Source organism: Eutrema salsugineum, unplaced genomic scaffold, assembly GCF_000478725.1.
Source record: "Eutrema salsugineum unplaced genomic scaffold, Eutsalg1_0 scaffold_12, whole genome shotgun sequence".
Lineage (NCBI taxonomy): Eukaryota > Viridiplantae > Streptophyta > Magnoliopsida > Brassicales > Brassicaceae > Eutrema > Eutrema salsugineum.
This window is the reverse complement of record NW_006256895.1, coordinates 10,047,374-10,071,162: the sequence shown is the minus strand read 5'-3', so window position 1 is coordinate 10,071,162 and position 23,789 is coordinate 10,047,374. Positions and strand designations below refer to the sequence as shown.

General features: G+C 43.1%; 1 protein-coding gene and 2 non-coding genes across 3 annotated transcripts; 1 reads left to right on the top strand and 2 right to left on the bottom strand.

The window, feature by feature from the left end:
• The first annotated feature begins 2,336 nt into the window (after positions 1-2,336).
• Positions 2,337-2,443, top strand: LOC112089599. The gene has a single exon (XR_002901232.1). It is a non-coding gene; the product is annotated as a small nucleolar RNA R71 (small nucleolar RNA).
• An 8,763-nt stretch (positions 2,444-11,206) lies between these two features.
• LOC112089211 lies at positions 11,207-11,761 on the bottom strand. Its single transcript, XM_024160192.1, has one exon. The coding sequence runs from the start codon at positions 11,759-11,761 to the stop codon at positions 11,207-11,209; it is 555 nt and encodes a 184-aa protein (XP_024015960.1).
• Positions 11,762-15,270: 3,509 nt separating this feature from the next.
• On the bottom strand, positions 15,271-15,375 carry LOC112089557. Its single transcript, XR_002901193.1, has one exon. It is a non-coding gene; the product is annotated as a small nucleolar RNA R71 (small nucleolar RNA).
• Between the last annotated feature and the right edge of the window lie 8,414 nt (positions 15,376-23,789).

Below are 23,789 nucleotides of genomic sequence, written 5' to 3'. Positions count from 1 at the left end.
CAGTCACTGTGCGCGTCGGAATCAACTCATCCTTGTCATTTTTCACAACAGTAACCCCTCCTTTCTTAGGAACCACGTGCACAGGACTCACCCAAGCACTATCTGAAATTGGATAGATGATTCCAGTTTCCAGCAACTTCATGATCTCCTTTTTGACGACGTCTTTCAGGTTAGGGTTCAACCTGCGCTGGTGCTCAATCGACGACTTCGACTCATCCTCCAGGTGGATTCGGTGCATGCACAATTCTGGTGAGATACCTGAAATATCATCAAGAGAATAGCCAAAAGCTTTGCGATGCTTGCGCAGCTTGCTCAGTAGTAAGGTAACCTCAGCATTGTTCAAAGAAGAATCGATAATGACTGGATAAGTAGAATTAGAGCCCAGGAATGCGTACCTTAGTCCTGCAGGGAGTTGTTTGAACTCAATCTTAGGAGCTTTCTCCTCACTCCAGTCGGATAACTGCTTCACCTTCGCAGGAGTCTCAAGCTGTTCCACCTGCGATGCCAGCTGCATCACATGCTCGCTGGAGTCCAACATCTTCGAGTAAGATGCTGAAATTTCGTCCAAGTGTTCAGCTTCAGATGCAGACGTGGTCAAAGCTCTCTCAAGTGGGTCTGTAGGCAGCATCTCATGGAAAAACTCCTCAGCAAACTCTGTGAGAGTATCGACATAGAAGGTCTGACCATCGATGGTGGGCTTCTTCATCAGCTTGTCCATGTCAAAGTTCATCACCAGATCTCCAACATTCAGAGCAATCCTGCCCTTCCTGACATCGATGATAGCACCTGCTGTAGCTAGAAAAGGTCTCCCAAGGATAAGAGGATCTTTAGGCTCCTCTCCATACTCCAAAACCACAAAGTCAGTCGGTATCATGCAGTCTCCAACCTTGATTGGAACATCTTCCAGCACCCCTTCAGGTATCCTTGTCGAGCGATCAGCTAGGATGAGGGAGATCCTTGTTGGCTTGAAATCAGTCATGCCGAGATTGACAGCTACCGAATAAGGCATGAGATTAACACTTGAACCCAGATCACACAGCGATCTCTTGAATCTCTCTGTGAAGATAGAGCAATCCAAGACAAAGCTTCCTGGATCAGACAGCTTCTCTGGAATTCGGTTCTGAATCACTGCACTGACTTGCTCAGATATCATCATCACTCCCTGTTCATGGCTGAGATTATTGGTTACCATTCGCTTCACATAACGTCTGATGACAGGAGTGATTTTTACAGCATCAACCAAAGGTATCTCAATCACAAGCTTTTCCATCAGAGCTTTGCATCGTGCATCATCAAGCTCTTGCTTGGACTTCCTAGGGCTCCTTGGGTAAGGAACTTTAGGTTTGTAGACTTTTTCCTCTGCAGATTTCGGATTCGGAGCATCAACAGCTTCGCTCTGCAATTGGTGACGCGTGACACTAGTGGTGGTGTCGCTCGTCACCGGCTCTGCAATCTCAGGAATTTCTTCAGAATCTTCTAAGTCCACGACTTCAGGTGCAGGAGGCGTCTTCGTGGGCTCAGAACTCAGATTTTTACCACTCCTCAACGTGATAGCACTGCAGTGATGCCTTGGATTAGTGTCAGTCTTCCCAGGAAGAAAACCCTCTTGCCTTTTAACAGAACCTGCAGTTTGGGCTACCTGTGTATCGAGCTGCTTGACATGGGTGTTCAGAACTTCGATTTTTCCATTCAGATCGAGGTAGAGGGCATCCATCTTCCCATTAAAGTCCACGGTGAGCTTCTGCTGACCTTCCAGAATCTGTTCCAGCATAGACTTCATCTCATTGTCAGGATTTTGAGGTTGAGATGAAGGAGTGCTGTAGTTTCTGGAAAAAGTGTCGCTCGAAAAAGGTTTCTGGTACTGAGGCTTAGGCGTGTAACCAGAGAAGTTCTGATTACTGTTGAAGGTATTCCTCTGATTGTTTCCACTGTAATTTCCACTGTAGCTTCTGTTACCTTGCTGATTACCAAACCTCTGACCCTGAAATCCTGATCCACTGACAAAGTTGACATCCTCTTCCTCAGCTGTATCCTCAGGTTCGAAACTCTCCACCTCCTGTGCGAATCTGACAGATTTCTTACCCACTAAAAGGCTGTGCACAGAATCAAGTTTAGCTTTCACCTCAGCGATCTGCGATCTATCCATGTTCCCAGCTTGCTTCTTTCGCTCAAGATCAGCATTCTTGGTGCTGTTGCTGGATGCCAAATTTTCGATGAGCTCAACAGCTTCTTCCGGGTATCTGGTGTTGAAGTTACCATTGCTTGCTGCATCAAGTGCCATCTGATACCTCCAGTCGATACCTCTGAAAAAGATACCCAGCAACTGCACATCGCTGAAGCCATGGTGAGGGCAGTCTCGCTGGTACGATTTGAATCGCACCCAAGAAGCCTTGAACGCTTCAGTAGGTTCCTGAGAGAAAGTCGAGATCTTAGTCCTCAACTCCTCAGACCTAGCATCGTCGAAGAAGTTGTGCAGGAAGGCGTTCCTGGTCTCTTCCCAAGTGGTGAGTGATCCTGGCTCCAATTGCTTCAACCAGTTAGCTGCTTCTCCAGCAAGAGAGTAAGGAAACAGCTTGCAGAGGAGGAAATCATTGGACACTCCATTGTATTTGATGCTGGTGACCAAATCCTCAAACCTCTCGATGTGATCCATAGGGTGCTCATGAGAGTGGCCATGGAATGGGTGCTGACCCACAAGAGTGTAGTACACAGGCTTCAGCTCAAAATTGTTTCTTTGAAACGCAGGAGCGCGAATCGCAGAACGATTTGCATAGAACTGCTCAGGCCTGTTGTAGTCTCCAAGTGTTCGTCCACGTCCAGCTGCAGGTGCAGGTTCCCTCGCATTCCGATCCTCTGGAGCGTTCCTCTGTTGTGGAACGATCGCAGCATTCCCATGCGGTGCAGGTGGTGGATTCTGGTCAACAACATCCACTGGTAAAGGTGCTGGTGGAATGATGTTACTATCTCCATCAATCCTTTGGCCTCTCACATTGCACAGATGACCCTCTCGGTCTCTCCAGGTTCCATCATCATCACGAACAAGTCCATTGGCGTTTTCCATCATTGCCGGATCTCTTGCTTTCCGCTTCGTTCGCTCTAACTCAGCTAGCTGTTCGTTGCTCAAATTCACTAGCGGGATGTCCTTGTTGCTCCTGGTTCCACGAGTATGCATAAACCTGAAACACCAAAAACAAAGAGAGAAAACGAAAATAAGTAAACTAGGTTAAAGAAAAGAAGGTGTCGCGCGACACCACAAGTGGTATCGCTCGACACTAAGTCGAAAAACTTAGTCGAAACTCAAAAACTAGGTTTAATGGCGAAATCAAGTCCCCGGCAACGGCGCCAAAACTTGATATGCTCAAAGTTTAATCCCTAAGCTACTCTGCAAGAGCACAGATGTGCAGTTGTAGTATCTAGGGGTCGAACCACAGAGACAAGAGATCACTCAATAAACCTTATGAAGATAGAGTTACGCTAAGCCAAGATATGCGAAATAAATAGTATTGCGACAAAAGTAAATAGAACAGCGATGAAGACAATTGTAAATTCGATGTGATAAAGGATAGGCCTAGGGTGATTCTCAGGAGATCAATGAATGCAAATCAACTTAACAAGTCAGGGTTCAGTTGAAGCACAGTTCTTGAACTCGAAACACAGAACTATAATTAACCAACTTCCGTTGTGAGAATTATCTAAGTTAAAATCCTAGAATTCCAAATTCCTTTGTAAATCCTACAGATTTAAACCAGCCTTAATGCACAAGTTCGATTTGTTCACAAAGCTCCTAAACCAAATTCCTTTGCGAATAGTTACTTTGCTCAACTCAGGTTCTTTCCAGTTATTCAATTACACTTCCGTGTCAATTAAGCAACCTAAGATCTAAGTTCTAGGTGATCAGTCCAGAATTAGCTTTAAGAACAACCTAAGGTGAAGAACAAATAGATATGAACCCTAAATAGCAAGTTAATCAAACATTCAAAGAAAACCCTAATTAAACCCTAAACCTAACAGGTGATCTACTCAGACATGGTTATTGAAACAACAAACATGATGAATAGAAAGCAATAGAATAAATCGAAATAGATAAAGGGGCTCGAAATCTTCTCTCTAAACGAACAGAGCACAGACTTGTCTCCCCAAGCTCAGAAATCGCAAAAGCCGAAAACTCAGAGTATCTCTCTCTCAAAAATCTAAGGTGTACGTAAAAAGGGAATAAAAATCCTATATATATCTCTAAGACACGTTTTGGGCTTCCTTGAAAACGTTTGGGCCCAACTCCTTCTTCAAATAGGAAACAAAATCGCCTTTTCCTTATTTCTCTATCAAGTGTCGCGCGTCACTCTTCATGGTGTCGAGCGTCACTAAAGCACAAAATCCATACTTGACGAATTTGATCCTGATTAAGCTCCAAAGTGCTCCAAAGTCTCCAGTTAAGCTCCAAACGTACCTATGACCTGAAAAGACTCCAAAAGACTCGAAAGACACTAAAAAGACTCTATAAATAAGACATATACCATGGTTAAAAACCATAAAAACCATGATATATCATTTCCTTTCGGAGCTTTTCTGATTTCCAGCAAGTTCAGCAGGTGATTCAGCTCGATATCAAGCCCGCATTCAAAGCTTCGAACTAAGATGCCGATCATATGCCGCAATCCCCTCGGCATGATTTGCCCAATCGAGATCCCGTGTTTCCAGAGGTATTCGAGGATCACTCTGGGGATCGGGAACCAGAGAAAGCAAAGCTCGAAGAACGCCTCGTACAGAGTGAAGTGATTCTCTGGAGGCTTGTCGGCTAGGTCGCTCTTCTCTGGGACGACAAATTCCACCGCCTCGGATATCCCGAAGCGATGCCTCAACGCCTCGAGCGATTCAAGGGAGCAAAGCGTAGAGCCAGGCGGGTCAGGCTTTTGTCTCTTAACTCGTGGCCCTCGCCCAGATGTGGAAGCGCCTTGGGATGCCATGAGACGTTCCAACTCACGCTTCGCCTCGAATAGGTCAAAGGGAAATGCCTCCTCCTCGGCTTTGAGTGCGGCGTGATCAATATCTTCATCAGGAACGGGATCCTGGGGATGGCTCGTCGAAACCGACGGCTCATCATCTGGAGAGCCGACATCGGACGGATTTGCATGATTTGATGCCTCGTCAGATGAACGATTGGAAGGGGTCGGTGAAACAGACGCCTCGAGGATTCTGCTGTACCTCTCGCCTCAGCATCTACGCGGCTCGGCTCGTAATGAAAGAGCGAATCCAGCGAATCGTCAGAGCGGCTCGACATAATTTACAACTTATACAGGAATTACAGCACGACTCGGCGAACCTCCGCCGGAAAAAGATCTGGAACGGCGGAGACCTCGGAACTCCTAGCCGGAAAATAAATAAACTAGAGAGAGAAAGAAGAGAGAAGGGAGAGCTACCTTTAGTGAAAACGAGTGAGTCTGAAGATAATGAGGAAGAATGAAGGAGCTCGCCTATGAATAGGAAAACCGAAGCACGTGAATTCCGTGTGAACCTCGGGAAACCGTCCAACAGCGCGTGGTATCCGCGGTGAATTAGCTGGCTCGAACTGCATCGGTTGCACGCGCCAACAGATCAGGAATTTTCTTTCGGAAGACCAACGGTTGGGATACCCGAGCTTTCAGCCGACATCTTGCCTTAGTAACGCCTCGTCGTTAACAAAACGGCTTGGCACTAACTCTCTCTCTTGAAACGCCTCGTCGTTAGCAAAACGGCTCGACATTAACTCTCTCTTGAAACGTCGTTAACGAAACGACTCGGCATTAACTCTCTCTTGAAATGCCTCGTCGTTAACGAAACGGCTCGGCATTAACTCTCTCTGGAAACGCCTCATCGTTAACGAAACGACTCGGCATTAACTCTCTTTTGAAACGCCTTGTCGTTAACGAAACGGCTCGGCATTAACTCTCTCTTGGAACGCCTCGTCGTTAATGAAACGGCTCGGCACCAACTTTCTCTCGAAACGCCTCGCCATTTATTCGGCTCGGCATAACTTTCTTAAAACGCCTCGTCACGGCTCGCCAATACTAATCGCCTCGCCCTTAACACCTCGGCGTCCTCAGCACCCTCATGAAACGCCTCGGCATCCTCGGCATCCTTTGGGAACACCTCGGCATCTATAGTCCCGAAACACTTCGCCTAGGCTTAAGTCGAAACAGCTTGACTCGATGGTTTATCCTACAGTCAGGAGTAATGGACCTCGTCATTCTCGCCTCCGAAACTGACGAGCTGGGGGGCTAACTGTTGGGGTCGGTTTTCACCCCAAGCGGATAAGACCATCTCAAAATGACTAAGTATGGAAGGAAGACAAATTAGCCGAGCTGTGCTCACCAAGACAAGTGGGAGAGCTGTGCTCACCAAGACAAGTGGGAGAGCCGTGCTCACCAGGACAAGTGGGAGAGCCGTGGTCACCAAGACAAGTGGGAGAGCCGTGGTCACCAAGTTGGAGAGCCGTGAAGATAGACCAATGGGGAGAGCCGTGAAGAAAGATAGATGGGCCGAGCCGTATCATGAGAAATGGGCCGAACCGCACTTCAACATGCTTGGGCCGAGCCGCGCCTCGGTGAGGTGGACCAAATCACGTCTCGACTCAAATGGCAAGTGGGCCGAGCCGTGGAGAAGTTCAGATGGGCCGAACCAAGGCCTTGAGAGACGAAGCCCATAGAAACCCTAGGCGAAATACAAAGGCGGTGAGCCGCACGAGGCAATAAGGAAATATTCCGAAAATCTCTCCCGAGATTCTCGGCTAGGTGGTTCAGAGAATTAGTATAAATAGACGATGTATACAATTCATGCTGTAACTTTTGACAACTCGAGAGCAATAAAACCTAAACACTTCACTGCAATAAAAACTTTCTTTGATCTTACTGTTTCTTGACGATAAACCCTAAAAGTTTCCGATCCCATAGTTTTTCCTTAAACAAATTTCTGGTTGTGCGAGTTTTGGCTCACACAAAACCAAAACCTATTTATTTCATTTTTGTACCTGCATAGATGCACCCATAACTTGTCCAGCATTATATGTTCTAAACCTTAATTAAAACCCATAACCAAAAGATTTCAAACAACAAGCATCACCCGAACAAGCACAACAAATCAAAGACCCACAAAATATGAAGGTTTGTAATTTTTACACACTGATATCACCACTACAGATAAGTAAAAACCATGTGTGATACTAAATTTAAGCAGATGGGACTAACCTGTATAATTTACCGCAAATTGGTTTTTGCGAGTTCACTTTCCTTTAAGACTGGAAAGTAATCTTCCAATCCCTAATGTTGCAGTTAGCTAACTCTACAAACCAATATAAAAAAATTAGTATGTAGCAGCTATGTAATCTCAACGAGATTGCCTAGATTCTGAAATACAAACTTTGGAATGAGATACATTACCTCTACAGCCACTTCCCGACAAACGACTTCGAAATAGCTGATGAATCGCTTCCTTCTGGTCGAAACCTCACAACATGTGACTGAAATTAAAGTAAATGAGACATATATAAGAGTGACAATGAAGTGAACTTTAAAATCAATTTGAGAAATTAATGCATTGACTGTCGTTCAACTTGGTTGAGGTGAAGAGATGAATTCAAACAAGCCTGAGACGGAAGGAGTAAAAGCTTGTACTTCGATCTAGGTCGAAATATCCACCCGATTCTAAAACACAGTAAGATTGGCTCTGCCAGATTATCTATTCCCAGTTAACTTGAAATTTATCTAGCTTCTTGTTGATCACGCCTTCTATTCTCTTTTTACACCATGTATATCTTGGGCCGTGAAAACTTAGATCAAACAATTCGCAATTTTCTACCAGCTCTTAAAAATCCCTCATTCCTGCTTCTTGTAAAACGATACAGATATATCGCCGATTCTTCAATCTGATTCTCACGTTCACTCTGTCTACACTCTTCGAGTCTAATCGAAATAAAAAGAAGAACAATTGCGGAAATATAAAGAGACCCGAGGTTTAATGTATTCAGCCTCCACCATCGAATGACGGCAGCCTACTCACGCCGGGATTGATATCCTGGAATCCACTACTTTCCCGGAGAAGAGGATATAGAGTTTTTACACACACTCTCTCACTAGATTACACCGAAAAGAATCTATATCTCTCTCTAAGAGCTCAACAATAATCTAGATAAGACGCAGCAACTTTATATACCAGAAAAGATCCTTCTCGTAACCGATCTGTAACAACCAACGGCTTCGATTTCCAATCTAGCCGTTGAGTCAACACGAGCATCCCAAACAGTCAACAGCCGATACTACGACGTTTTGCTAACGAGCACAAACAACAGCCCAAGGCCCAGAGTCAAAGAGTGTGAGACTTAAGCCCATTTACCACAAAACTCCATCTATGGCTTCAGTCGTAGAACACTCTGTTTCAACATCTGTTAGCTCAATCTAACTTCTCCAAAGTAGCTTCCGCAATCCCGGAATCTTGAATCTCTCATTCAGACTCCATGTGAAGCAGTTTCAAAGCTTCACACTCCTTGTTCACTGGCAGACACTTAGTGAAAATGTCAGCAGGATTTGTTAAAGTAGAGATTTTTGATACCTTTACCAACTTCTCCTCAGTCTTTTCTCTAATGAAACTCAGCTTAGACGCCATATGTTTTGTCCGATCGTGATGAACATTATTCTTAGCCAAGGCTATGGCGCTCTGAGAATCGCAGAAAAGCTCTACCTGCTTCTAGAGAAGTTTATACTCTTCATGAACTGATTGAATTTCTGATTCCATTGCCTTGGACTCTGCTTAAGTCCATACAAGGACTTCTTCAGTAAACAAACCCAATCTTCCTTCCTTTTAACCGCAAATCCCTGAGGCTGCTTCATGTAAATCGTTTCTTCTAGCTCACCATGCAGAAATGCAGTTTTAACATCTAACTGCTCCAACTCCATATCCTCATGAGCTACAATCTCCAAGAGAACCCTGATTGACACATGCTTAACAACAGGTGCAAATATCTCATTATAATCTATGTCTTCACGCTGAGAATATCCTTTTGCCACTAACCTTGCTTTAAACCGTGGTTCTTCAACTCCAGGTATTCCTTCTTTTCTTTTATAAACCCACTTACAACCAATCACTCTAGCCTTAGCAGGAAGCTTCACCACATCCCAAGTTCGGTTCTTTGCTAATGAGCTCATCTCCTCATTCATGGCTTCGTTCCACCTGTCCCAGAACTCAACACGTGTAGCTTCTGTGTAGTCTTGTGGCTCAATGACTCCACCTTCATCCGTAGTTAAGAACACATGTTCCACCATCTGACTCTCTCTATATCTCAGAGGCACACGTATTTCTCTTCTAACCCTGTCTCTAGCTAATTGGTAAGTTTCCAGACTTGGCAAGACCTCTGAGTCACTCCCAACGTCTGTTTCATCTTCGCTTTCAGACTCCGATATCTCATGATACTCAACATCACTCTCAGAACCACTCACCTCTGCAGGTTTCTGTTTAGACTGATTGATTTCTAACTTCACCACCTCTCTTTCTTGGTCAACCTGTTGTGACTTAGACACACCTTCACTTTTCAGAGACTTATAAAGTTGATCTTCCTTGAAGATTACATTCCAGCTCACTGAACATTTCTTATCCTCAAGAAGCCATATTCGATAACCTTAACTCCAGCAGGATATCCTATGAAGACTCCCTTCTTGGCTCTAGGATTCAATTTACCATCATCTGAATGGACATAAGCAATACACCTGAATCTCTTCAGGTAACTATAAGCCAGATCAGACTTGTTGTACCATATCTCATCTGGAATCTTGCACTCAATAGCTGTTGAAGGCGACTTGTTGATAACATGAACCGCTGTAGATGCAGCTTCAGCCCAAAACGGTTTTGGCAAACCTGATTCACTGAGCATACTTCTTACCTTATCCATTATAGTCCTGTTCATCCTCTCTGCAACTCCATTCTGTTGTGGAGTATAGGCCACTGTTTTATGCCTCACTATCCCATTCTCCCTGCACATAGAATCAAACATCTGATTGCAAAACTCAAGATTGTCGTCGGTTCTGAGCTTCTTAACCTTGCGATCTGTCTGATTCTCAACTATAACCCTCTAGTCATTGAACTTTGTGTAGGCTTCATCCTTGCTCTTGAGAAACTGAACCCACACTTTACGACTACAGTCGTCAATAATACTGAGAAAGTATTGGCTTCCTCCAAGTGACTTAGGTACATAACTCGAACCCCAGAGATCTGAATGTATATAGTCCAAAGTCCATTTTGATGTATGCTTACCGGAACCAAACTTAAGACGGTGAGTCTTACCAAAAACGCAGTCCTCACAAACTTCCAACTGAGACACCTTCTTAGTGTCCAGCAAACCTCTCTTAACAAGCAATTCCAGACCTCTCTGAATCATATGTTCAAGTTTGCTGTGCCACAGGTAAGTTTCATCTTGTTTTACAACACTAGTACAGTCTCGGTTACTTGCACTGAACCTCTTCTCATCCAGGAAATATAGAGATTGATGCCTTCTCCCTTTTAGAACAGTCCGACCATTTTTCATAATCCTCAGAACTCCACCGTCGGATTTGAAGCTGCAGCCAAGCTCTTCTAGAGTACCAGGAGATATCAGGTTCCTTTTCATCTTCGGGATAAACCTCACATTGGTTAGAATGACAGCTGAACCATCCTCGGTTACAATTTTAACTGAGCCAACCCCTTTGATACATGATGTTGTGTCATTTGCCATTCTAACTGAGCCGCTTTTGCGTTCATCCAGCTCTATGAACCAGTCCTTCTTCCAGGTCATGTGAAAGGAACATCCTGTGTCTATGACCCACTTAAGTTCTAGATCAGAGTCTGTAACATTCAACAATTCTTCAACAAACAGCATTTCAGTTCTTTCCTCGTCATCACAGTTAACCAGCAAAGATTCTCCACGTTGTTTGTTACCTTTCTGATTCTGACCCCCTTTCTTAGGACACTGTATCTTGAAATGGCCTTTCTCACCACACGACCAACAAGACTTCTTTGATTTATCCTTTTACTTTCCTTTCTGCTTCTTAGATTCAGCTCCATTTTTCTTGTATTCTGTTTTAGACCAATTAGAGGTTGGCCTGTCTTTGACATAAAGACTCTCCGCAGTCGATCTTTGATCCTTCCCATGGAAATGAACTTCCAACTCCTTAGATTTGATCCCAGAGACAACCTCATTCAATGTCAATTACGTCTTGCTGTATCTTAATGTATCCCTAAGACCAGAAAATTGTGGTGGAAGAGACATTAACAGCATTACGGCCTGATCCTCATCCGAAATAGCAACATCCACATTCTCAAGATTGGCTATAACTCTTAGAAAATCATCTACATTCCGTTCTATTGACATATTTTGTTGCATAGCAAAACCAAATAGTTTCTGTGTCAGATGAATTCTACTACTCAAGGTATTTGGGCTATAGAGATCATCCAAGAGTTTAAGCATACCAGAGGCTGTCTTCTCCTTCGTGACTTTCCTCAGAACATTATCAGCTAGACTCAACACGATGATGCTTCTTGCCTTACTTTGCTGCTTACTCTTGGACGGTTTATCCACTTCCGCCTTTTTATCTTCAGCCTTTGAGTCATCAGTTTCGGTTGCCTTCCCCTTTTCGATTTCCTCCAGCTCAGGGTAGACCACCCCAAGCAGATCCAATAGATCCAGATGCACGAGTAGCTTCTCTTTCCACATCGTATAATCTCCAGTCCCATTGAATTTCTCCACCTCGTGCTTCGACAGCATCGCGACGAATCTCCACCTCTAACCTGAGGCTCTGATACCACTTCTTGTAAAACGATACAGATATATCGCCGATTATGCGATCTGATTCTCACGTTCACTCCGTCGACACTCTTCGAGACTAATCTAAATAACAAGAAGAGCAATTGCGGAAATATAAAGAGACACGAGGTTTAACATGTTCAGCCTCCACCGTCAAATGACGGCAGCCTACTCACGCCGGGATTGATATCCCGGAATCCACTACTTTCCTAAAGAAGAAGATACAGATTTTTTACACACACTCTCTCACTAGATTACACCAAAAAGAATCTACATCTCTCTCTAAGAGCTCAACAACAATCTAGATAAGACGCAGCAACTCTATATACCAGAAACGATCCTTCTCGTAACCGATCTGTAACAACCAACGGCTTCGATTTCCAATATAGCCGTTGAGTCAACGCGAGCATCCCAAACAGTCAACAGCCGATACTACGACGTTTTGCTAACAAGCACAAACAACAGCCCAAGGCCCAGAGTCAAAGAGTGTGAGACTTAAGTCCATTTACCACACTGCTGGTATTGTTGAGTTATTCTCAAATTAAGAATGCTCCTTTCCCTTTGAGGATTTCATTGAAATCCCTGCGGATGAGCCATGGCTTACCTCTATACATACCTGAGTTATGATGACTCCTCAAGTCCTCTCATAATTCCTTTCTTACCTCCACCAGATTTGATGCATAGACAAAGGAAATTAACAGCTCTTCCTTTTTTCCTTCAACCAGAATAGAACAAGATATAAGCTGTGGTGATTTTGAAAAATAGGAGTGACCCGCACGTTCTGTCTCCAAATCACCCACAATCTACCCAGTCTATGATGTTTGTAGTTCGCCAGACATGACCAGTCTCGAAAAACTTCAGATACAATCTTGTTTGCTTTTTTCTCTTTCACTTTTGTCTCAATTAGACACCAAAAATCAAAACCACCTCTATTCACCCATTCTTTAACAATGATATGTTTGCTGCTCTTGTTAAAACCTTGTATGTTCCAGAAAAATGCAGACATTATAGGTTTTTTTGAAGAGTGAACATTTTCTTTTGAGCCTCCCTAGCCGCTAGTCTGGTAGACTGTTGCATGGACTACTCACTTCCTCCCTATGACACTTGTGACTTTTTACTCTCCGGCTTGTTTATGTTTACTTCTTCTATTTCATCATGTTTATGAGTTCCTTTCTCAACTGAGTGATCAGTGGTCCTCGGTTTTTCAAAACATAATTCGTTCTTTCCTTCTTGAGAAACATCATTAGTAATCAGTTCACCATCTTCTCCTTTACCGCTCAAAGCTAAGAAGCGGGAGTTGGTAAGAATACTTACTTCACCAAATTTCAGATCAGTTCCTTTAGTTGGTGACTTGATTGGTCGTGATTGAGTATTCCATTCTCCTTCCTCCTTGTCCTTTGTTTGGCTTGGTATCTCACAGGTTTTTGTCAGTGTGTATTGTGATACATTCTTTTTCTCTATTGGAAGACCCGCGTTTCTTGTCTCTCCCCTACTGATTGGTTTTTGATCCACTAATGGGCTTTGTTTTGTTTTCTTTTGAGGAATTACTGATAGGTTTGTATTCAAAACGGTTTCCGTCACACATTCAGCTGCTTTGTGACCCCACTTGTTGCATTTATGATGAGTGGAGATTTTGGCTCATTCTAACCTGTGTTTACTAATTGTTTTAGGAGTTTTTGGAGTCTTTTCAGGAAGTTTCAGGTGACTTAGAGGCCTTATCAGAGGATTGGAGTGTTTAGAAGGCATTGGAGATAAAAAGGGATGAAGCTGAGCAACAAGGAGCAATTTTCCTACGTAATTGGAGAAGTCTTCTCAGCGAGCACCTGCTCCCGATTTCGATCTTCTGTGGAGCACCTGCTCCAGCCGGGAGAAAAATAAGGAAAACATATTTATCTAATTCCAAGTCGCGTGAAACGAATAAAAGAGTCCAGAGCCGCCTATCTTTTCTTCTACACTTTCTTTTTACAAATTTCTGAACCAGAGAGTTTTAACTTGTAAGCTTTTGGGAGAAGAAATCTGCTACACCTTGAGAAGAATTCTGAACCCTATTATCTCTTCTGCGATTTTAATTCATGAATTTCTTTTCATATGTTGCTGTGTTTCTTTTCTCCATGTTTGAGTAGATCTCTTAGCTAGATTAAGGTTTTCAAAGGATTTCATGAGTTAGAGAATTGGATGCAAATAGGGTTTAAAATCGATTGTCTTCACCTTTGTTAGACTTAACGCTTAGGTTGAACTGGCCATTCAATTTACGTTCATAGGTTAATCTATTCATCAAAAGTGTAATAGGTTGCTAGAACAAACACTGGTGAGCGATTTTTCCTTAGCCAACGACAGTTGAAGTTAAGGCAAATCGTGAACATATCAAACCTGCTCATTAATGCTTGTCTGCAACTTTCTAGGTTCAAACGACAGTTTCGAATTTAGGTTGTTAGATAAAGTTATCGAGATCACGACAGTGAATCGATAAGCTTTTATGTTTGAGTTCGAGACCTGCATTTAAGTTGTGCCCTGAATAGTCATTTGATTCTCATCTCTGAAACTCCTGCGAATTACCTTGATCTAGTGCTTGTTTTAAATTTGAATTGAAATCGATTTTTTTTTAGCTTGTTTTTCGTTAACGTTACAAACAAACCTCTTTCGTCTTAGCTTTCATTCAATCCTCGCAAAGTCATAGAGTAACACTGGTCCTCTAGATTCCGAATCCTTTATATTACAACTACATCACTATTCTATTGCAGTAGAAACTAGGAGTACATCCGGTGTGAATCAAATTTTGGCGCCGTTGCCGGGGACCAATTCGTTACCTTTGATTTTTGGTTTGAAATTCAGACTAAGACTTTACTAATTTTTTCTCTTGTTCTCTTGTTTGCGTGTGTTTCAGGTGTATGTCAAACATATCCACAAGGAGCAACTGCACCGATCTTGTTTCTTTGTCAAACACCGAGCTAGCAAGAGTCGAGCGAGAAAACAGACGTCAAAGACCTATTCAAGCCAACATGGGTGATCAAGGCAACAATGACAACATGGCTGTCGAGCTGAAACAGCTTCGACAGCAATTGGAGCAGCTGCAAAAGGCGCAGCAAGACAGGGAGCAGCCACAGCTTGCTATTGGAGACAAGGACAGTCCGCATGCTTACTATCAAAACAGGGCTGCGAATTGCTCCTCCAACCATTCAGAGGCAAGACTTTGAGATCAAACCTCAGCTGATCTCATTGGTGAAGCAGCATCTCTTTCATGGGCTTCCTGCTGAGATTCTGATGGACCACATCGAGAATTTTAAGGGGATTTGCAGCACGACTGGATCAAATGGGATACCAGCCAATTTTTTGAAGTGCAAGCTTTTTCCATTCTCACTTGCAGACAAAGCTTTGCGCTGGCTGAAGTGATTAACACCTGGGTCATTAACCACATGGGAAGAGTGCAGATCAGCATTTTTGGACCATTTCTACACTGAGGCCAAAACTGCAGCTCTAAACAAGATCTCATCATTTAAACAGCAACCTGGTGAAGCTTTCTGCGAAGCTTGGGAAAGGTACAAGGAGTACCGAAGAGAGTGCCCTCACCAGGGGTTCTCTGATGAGCAGATTCTGTCAACCTTTTATGATGGTGTCAACTGGGATTAATGCTTTGAATGCAGCTAGCAATGGCGATTTCATGACTAAGTCCAAAGAAGCTGCTTATGAGTTGATTGAGAACTTAGCTGCAAGCTCCAGCAACAAATCCCAATAGTATGACAGGTCTAGCAAAGCAGTTCATAGTGTGGAGTTGAGCAAGATCGATGAGCTTGCAGCAAAGGTGAATCTGTTGTTGAGAGAGAACCAGAGATCTGTGCATTTTGCTGATGAGGTTGGTGATGCACCTCTTGCTCAAGAGTTTGTAGATGCAGAGAATGATGATCAGATGGAGGTGAACTTCGTGAATGGACAAGGGTATGTGCAGAATCGCAGCTTCAACAACTTCAGAAACCACCCGAATTTATCCTACAGAAGCAACAATGTTGAGAACACTCAGGATCAGGTCTATCCGCAGCAAGGAGTGCAGAATCAGTCAGGATTTCAGAAGAACTTCTCCAGCAACTTCCAAGGAAAGCAGTTCATCACCAATCAGAATCGGTTTCAAGGTGGAAATCAGCAGAAGTTGCCTTTCACAAGTCTGCAGCCTTCTTCGAGTTCCTCAAATAACTCGCAGGATGAGCTGAAAAACTTGATGCAACAGCTGCTGGTTAATCAGCAAAAGTCTTCCATGGAGATTAATGCCAAAGTGGACACAATATACAATGATTTGAATGGCAAGTATGAAGCAGAGTGGACTCATGTGAAGAAGCTGGATGTTCAGGTAGCTCAGACTGCAGAAGCTGTGAAGAGATCACCTGGAACTCTCCCTGGAAAAGGTGAAAACCCTAGGAATGAGTTTGTGAATGCTATTGAGTTGAGAAGTGGGAAGACTCTGCATGCTGCACCAACAAGTTCTGTCTCAGAAAAAAAGAAGGAAAAGGACGTGGAGCACCTGCTCCAAGAAGAGGAACCAGCTCATGACGTAAAAAAGACGATGGAGCATTCTTCCCCAATCAGAGCACATGCTCCAAAATCGGGAGCACCTGCTCCAGACGTAGATTTGACGATGGAGCACCCTGAGCCAATGAGGGAGCTCCTGCTCCAGCCACCTGCTCCAGCAAACATTTCTGCAAGAGTTTACACGCCTAAGGTACCTTACCCAGTTCCACCAAAGAAGTCCCGCAAGGACTTAGAGGAGGCAAAGTGCAGGGAGATGCTGAAGGATTTGACTGTAAAACTCCCTCTAGCTGATTCTGTTCAGATGATATCAGCCCTTAAAAGATACATGAAGGGGTTAGTGTCTGGGAAAGCTGTTAAGGAAGAGAGTGTCATGATGGTTTCGAAGGAGTGCAGTGCAGTGCTTCAGAACAAAGTGCTGAAGAAGAGAAGTGATCCAGGAAGTTTTGTTCTCTCAGTCAGGATTGGGAATGTGCTGTTTGCAAGGTCTCTCTGCGATCTGGGTTCAAGTGTGAATCTGATGCCTTATTCTGTAGCCAAGCGATTGGGTTACACCAGATTCAAACCGACGAAAATCTCGCTAGTGTTCGCTGATAGATCAACCAAATTCCCTGTTGGTATACTTGAGGATCTGCATGTTCAGATAGGCGATACACTCATTCCAGCAGATTTGTGGTTCTGGAGGTCGATGAAGAACCCAAGGATCCTTTGATATTGGGTCGATCCTTCTTATGCACAGCTGGTGCAATCATAGATGTGAAAGGAGGAGTGATAGATCTCCAGATGGGAGATATGGTGGTGCGATTTGAGATGAATAAACTCCTCAAGAAACCAATGCTGGACGGACAGAAATTTGTCATAGATGATGGTTCAGGCATTGCTGAAGAGGTTGCTGAAGAGGTTTTGGCCATCGATCCTTTGGAAGTTGCACTCACAAAAGCCAAAGGAGAACATGGGTATTTGAGTGAGGAAGCTGATGGGTTTGCAAGGATGCTGAATGCAAGCACGAGGATGCAAAGGCTGGTGGCGTACATGAGCTTAGAAGGCAAGGAGAGCTCACCTGCAGAAAAAGCCGACGGAGCACCTGTCCGAATCCTGGAGCACCTGCTCCCGACGGCTTTTGATTGATGGACCTTGGAGCGAATCGAGAGCTCCGAAGCTTGAGCTCAAACCCCTTCCTGTGGGGCTCAGGTTCTTGCAGCGGTGTGAGGAGAAGCATCTGGTGCTTAACTGGGAGAAATGTCATTTCATGGTGAGAGATGGGATCGTGCTGGGACACAAAATCTCAGAGAAAGGGATCGAGGTGGACAGGGCAAAGATCGAGGTGATGATGAGTTTGCAGCCACCAAGAACAGTCAAAGGCGTTCACAGTTTTCTGGGTCATGCTGGTTTTTACAGACGCTTCATCAAAGATTTCTCAAAGATTGCTAGACCTCTGACGCAGCTGCTGTGCAAGGATGTGAAATTTGAGTTTGATGATGCATGCTTGGAGGCATTCCACACGATAAAAGGATCTTTGGTCAGCGCTTCTATTGTCCAGACACCAGATTGGCAACTGCCTTTTGAGGTCATGACCGATGCTAGTGATTATGCAGTGGGAGCAGTGCTGGGACAGAGGAAAGAAAAGAGACTCCATGTCATCTATTATGCCAGCCGAACACTCGACGAAGCTTAGTGCAGATATGCCACAACTGAAAAGGAGCTTCTTGCAGTAGTTTATGCCTTTGAGAAGTTCAGGTCTTACGTTGTTGGGTCGAAAGTTGTTGTTCACACAGACCATGCAGCGCTGAAATACCTGTTGACAAAGAAAGATGCCAAGCCAAGGCTCCTTAGATGGATCCTCTTGCTGCAGGAGTTTGATTTGGAGATCAAAGACAAAAAGGGATTGATAATGGTGTTGCAGACCACTTGTCGAGGCTGAAGATTGATGATGACATTCCACTAGATGACCGCCTTCCTGATGAACAAGTTTATGCCATAGATGTTTCTGGGTTCGACGAGCACCTGCTCCAACCTGGAGCACTTGCTCTGACGATTTTTTGCAACTCAGTTGATGTAGATCGGCATTCTGGTTTCTCATGGTTTGGAGAGATTGCAAATTACCATGCTGCAGAGCAGGAACCTGCAGATTTTGTGGGAAACAAGAAGAAGAAGTTTCTGAAGGATGTGAGGCACTACTTTTGGGATGAGCCTTACTTATACAGGCATTGCTCTGATGGGAATTTCAGGAGATGTGTAGCTGATGAGGAGATATCTGGGGTCTTGTTTCATTGCCATGGTTCACCTTATGCTGGTCACTTTGCCACTTTTAAAACAGTGTCAAAGGTTCTACAGGCTGGGTATTGGTGACCTACTATGTTCCGAGATGCGCAGAGATTCATATCCAGGTGTGACACATGCCAGAGGCAAGGGAACATAAGCAGGAGAACGAGATGCCTCAGAATTTCATATTGGAAGTGGAGATTTTTGATGTGTGGGGTATAGACTTCATGGGGCCTTTTCCATCATCTTATGGGAATGAGTATATTCTGGTGGCAGTTGACTATGTGTCAAAGTGGGTGGAAGCTCTGGCTAGTCCCACAAATGGCGCAAGGGTGGTTTTAAAGATGTTCAAATCTGTCATTTTTCCCAGATTTGGTGTGCCGCGAGTGGTGATTAGCGATGGAGGCTCTCACTTCATCAACAAAGTCTTTGAAAACTTGTTGAAGAAGAATGGTGTAAGGCATAAGGTGGCGACCCCATACCATCCTCAGACGAGTGGGCAAGTTGAGGTTTCCAACAGGGAAATCAAGAACATTCTGAAGAAGACTGTGAGCACCACAAGGAAAGATTGGGCAGTGAAGCTTGATGATGCTCTTTGGGCATACAAAACAGCTTACAAAACACCTTTGGGGACTGCACCATTCCACTTGGTGTATGGAAAAGCATGTCATCTTCCAGTGGAACTTGAGTACAAAGCTGCTTGGGCAGTGAAGCTGCTGAATTTCGATGCAAAGAGTGCTCAGGAGAGGAGAGTAATGCAGTTGCATGAGCTGGAGGAAATTAGGCACCTAGCCTATGAAAACTCGAAGATTACAAAGAGAGGACAAAAGCTTTCCATGACAAGAGGATCCTCAATAGAAGTTTTGCACCAAACGATCAGGTATTGCTCATTAACTCTAGATTGAAATTGTTTCCAGGGAAGCTGCTATCGAGATGGTCTGGACCATTCACCATCAAGGAAGTTCGACCATATGGAGCTGTAGTGTTGCTGGACACTAAAGGAGGCGAGTTTGTTGTCAATGGACAAAGGTTGAAACCATACCTTGCTGGTCCAAATATCGCAGAGGGTGAATCAGTCACCTTAAGCGATCCTCCTCAAGCCTAAATGGTCTTTCAAGTCAAGCTAATGACTTAAAACAAGCGCTTGGTGGGAGGCAACCCACCGGTAAGAGTCTCTAATTTTGTGTCTTTCATTTTTGCTACTAACTTTGTTCTTTAGGTTCTTGTTAAACAACAATTCTCTGAACTATCAATCCCACTATACTTGACTATAACGCAGGTAGAGAGGTTTTCAGCGATGGAGGTGAAAAGAAGAAGAAGGAAAGAGCAACCCACCGGAGCACCTGCTCCATCTGTTGGGTTGGTTGCTCACCACGTAAGAGCACCCCAATCCCCATCGGAACACCCCAAACCCCACCGGAGCACCTGCTCCACGGGGTGCTCCAGACAAAAAATTGACGAATGAGCAACCCAAGGGAAACCGGAGCACCTGCTCCGGCACCTGCTCCAGACGAACAAAAGACGAGGGAGCACCCAGCTCTGTTCCGGAGCACCTGCTCCGCCAGGGTGCTCTACATGTGCGAACCAGGTAAGTTTTTTGGGCACTTCTCTAGCTTATTTTCACACCGGGGACGGTGTGAAGTAAGTCCGGGGGAGGGTCGTGTCTCTTGTACTTTTTTCTTTTGCTTTCTTTCTTTTAGTACTTTCTTTGAGTCAGTTTTTAGTTTGTTTCTTTGAGTCATTTTGTTTCTTTGAGTCAGTTGGTTATATGAGACAAGTCAAAACTTGTCGGAATAATGACCAATTCTATGATGATTTCAGACCATTTGTGAATCTTGACCGTTTTCTTTCAGTGATCATTACTGCAGAATCATCTAGATCGACTAATGGAAAATCCAAAGACAAAGCAGTAGACTAGAGGAGCCCAAAATTCTTGACTAGTCCATTGAACCTGAGCTAATTTCTCAGCTCTTCATTTTCCCTCATCGATCAGGTTAGTGCTCATAGGGCTTGACTCCTCATTTTTACCTGACAAATAAAGACCTCGTGATAGATTTGGTATCCCTCTCTCATGTTCTAAGCATTGCTTCAGGCTGTTTCTAAAAAAAAATATTAAAATGCAGAAAAGATTGAAATGATTTTCTTTTAGAAGTAAAAGGTTAGGAAAATTTCCAACAATCCCATTATTTTACTTCTAAAATGGAATGATCACACAAGGGATGGAAGCGAGGGGTAGGAAAATTTGTTGTGACCCCATTATTCGCCTACACCTTTGATATATAATGAGGGGAAAAACCGGGGATTTGGTGGCAATCACCATCAATACTCGCGTCTTTGAACCTTGTTATATGTGCCCAAAAAAAAAAATGAAATAGCTTGAAAAGTGTATAAGTTCGGGGGAGAGGAAAGATACTCTTGTGTAATATGGTCAATTTGTTAAGGTATAAGTATGTGAACGAGTCTAGAAGGTCCTTGGCACTAGCTTTATCGATGAGACTCAGCAATGATGGGACATGGATGATGTTATGAAATTGAGGGACTAATCTGGAAAGCTGCAATGTCTACGGAGAAGTACATGGAGGTTAGATTTTTGACTGATTTTTGCAGCAGATTGTCACATGCCTTGGTCAGGTTTACGGTCTTTTGAGTTTTGCGAGTTCCCACCTTTATCCAGTCATTCTTTTGGAATTGAATTTGAGTTTGTTTGAGGACAAACAAAGATCCAAGTCCGGGGGAGTTGATGAGTGGAGATTTTGGCTCATTCTAACCTGTGTTTACTTATTGCTTTAGGAGTTTTTGGAGTCTTTTCAGGAAGTTTCAAGTGACTTAGAGGCCTTATCAGAGGATTGGAGTGTTTAGAAGGCATTGGAGCAAAAAGGGATGAAGCTGAGCAACAAGGAGCAATTTTCCTACGTAATTGGAGAAGTCTTCTCAGCGAGCACCTGCTCCCGATTTCGACCTTCTGTGGAGCACCTGCTCCAGCCGGGAGAAAAATAAGGAAAACATATTTACCTAACTCCAAGTCGCGTGAAACGAATAAAAGAGTCCAGAGCCGCCTATCTTTTCTTCTACGCTTTCTTTTTACAATTTTCTGAACCAGAGAGTTTTTACTTGTAAGCTTTTGGAAGAAGAAATCTGCTACACTTTGAGAAGAATTTTGAACCCTATTATCTCTTCTGCAATTTTAATTCATGAATTTCTTTTCATATGTTGCTGTGTTTCTTTTCTCCATGTCTGAGTAGATCTCTTAGCTAGATTAAGGTTTTCAAAGGATTTCATGAGTTAGAGAATTGGATGCAAATAGGGTTTAAAATCGATTGTCTTCACCTTTGTTAGACTTAACGCTTAGGTCGAACTGGCCATTCAATTTACGTTCATAGGTTAATCTATTCATCAAAAGTGTAATAGATTGCTAGAACAAACACTGGTGAGTGATTTGTCCTTAGCCAACGACAGTTGAAGTTAAGGCAAATCGTGAACATATCAAACCTGCTCGTTAATGCTTGTCTGCAACTTTCTAGGTTCAAACGACAGTTTCGAATTTAGGTTGTTAGATAAAGTTATCGAGATCACGACAGTGGATCGATAAGCTTTTATGTTTGTGTTCGAGACCTGCATTTAAGTTGTGACCTGAATAGTCATTTCATTCTCATCTCTGAAACTCCTGCGAATTACCTTGATCTAGTGCTTGTTTTAAATTTGAATTGAAATCGTTTTTTTTTAGCTTGTTTTTACTCGTCGTTAACGTTACAAACAAACCATCTTTCGTCTTAGCTTTAATTCAATCCTCGCAAAGTCATAGAGTAACACTGGTCCTCTGGATTCCGAATCCTTTATATTACAACTACATCATTGTTCTATTGCAGTAGAAACTAGGAATACATCCAGTGTAAATCAATTTACTATATCTCGATGGGGGCCATAGGTATTCATAAGTTACATTCACGTTCCCTCCCTCTGCCATATTGATATTATAGGACGTTGCGAGGGGTCTAGTCAGATCAACCTCAACAAACACTTGGGCCACTTACAAAGTTCTTGCATAACTCAGTATCTGGGTGCATGTGCTTTGGTTCTCCAATAGGACTTGTGAGAAACGCTAAACCTTTCCACGCATACATGGATCAAGGAACGTTCTTCACTACTACCCATGATGGGATTGATTTCATTTCCAGTTGCATCTCTTGTGCAATCAGACTCCATTTAGCGTGAGATTGAATTACTCCTTGAGTCTCCTGTAACATTGTCGATCCCGTAACATTGACCACTTCTTGTTCTTCACCAAACTTTGTACTGCTTCAACAACTACTCCTTGAGTCTCCTGATTTGAACTCAAATCCAGCTCAGGGGATGAATCCTCTCCCTGCCGTGGCGGAGAAGCTGCCGACGACACCATCTCACCAAACACAATATTTCGCCACCTCAGAAAAATGCAGTGTTTTCTTTTCTCTGTCTTCTGATTTCTTTATGTTCTTTCTGTGTTCATAATATAAAATGTCTAGTCCCAAAACTTGTGAGGCAATTTGAAGATATATTATTAACTAATTTCGAGGTACTTTGCCTCACTCATCCAGTTATCTTGTTGTTTACAGTTTCTAGTAGCTGGTGTGTTCTATGAAATTTTTTTTTTGTAGAAACCAAATGTAATAACTTTTGAAGCATACGTAACTGAAACCCAAATGTTATACCAAAAGGAATGTTTGAGTTTAGGTCTGAATTATGGAAGCATTTTTCAAACCTTGAGATTGTGAGAGCATTGAGAGTTTTTGATCTTAAAGAGATTGTGATGTTTTGAAGCATGTGTGATTGAAGCCAAATGTTATACCTTCAATTCTGAATTAGAAACCAAAAGAAACGTTTGAGAATTTTCAATTCAAGAAAACCTTCCTAATTTTTCAAGAATAATTAATAATAGTTTATGAATGTCTTCCTGAATCGTTAGATCTTCAAGTTGACCTTTAAATGTTCAAGTATTTGAAACATGTGTGACTGAAACCATATGTGATTGTAACCAAATATTTTACATTCAATTCTAAATTTGAAACAAAAAGGAACATTTGAGTTCAGGTCTGAATTTTCAATTTGGGAAGGCCATCCTAATTTTCAAGAAAGACTTAATAATTTGAAATGTTTTTCTGAATCGTTAAGTCATCAGGAAGTCCTTTGAAATATTTTTTGTATTTGTTGTTTTTATAGACATGCAAATATCAAT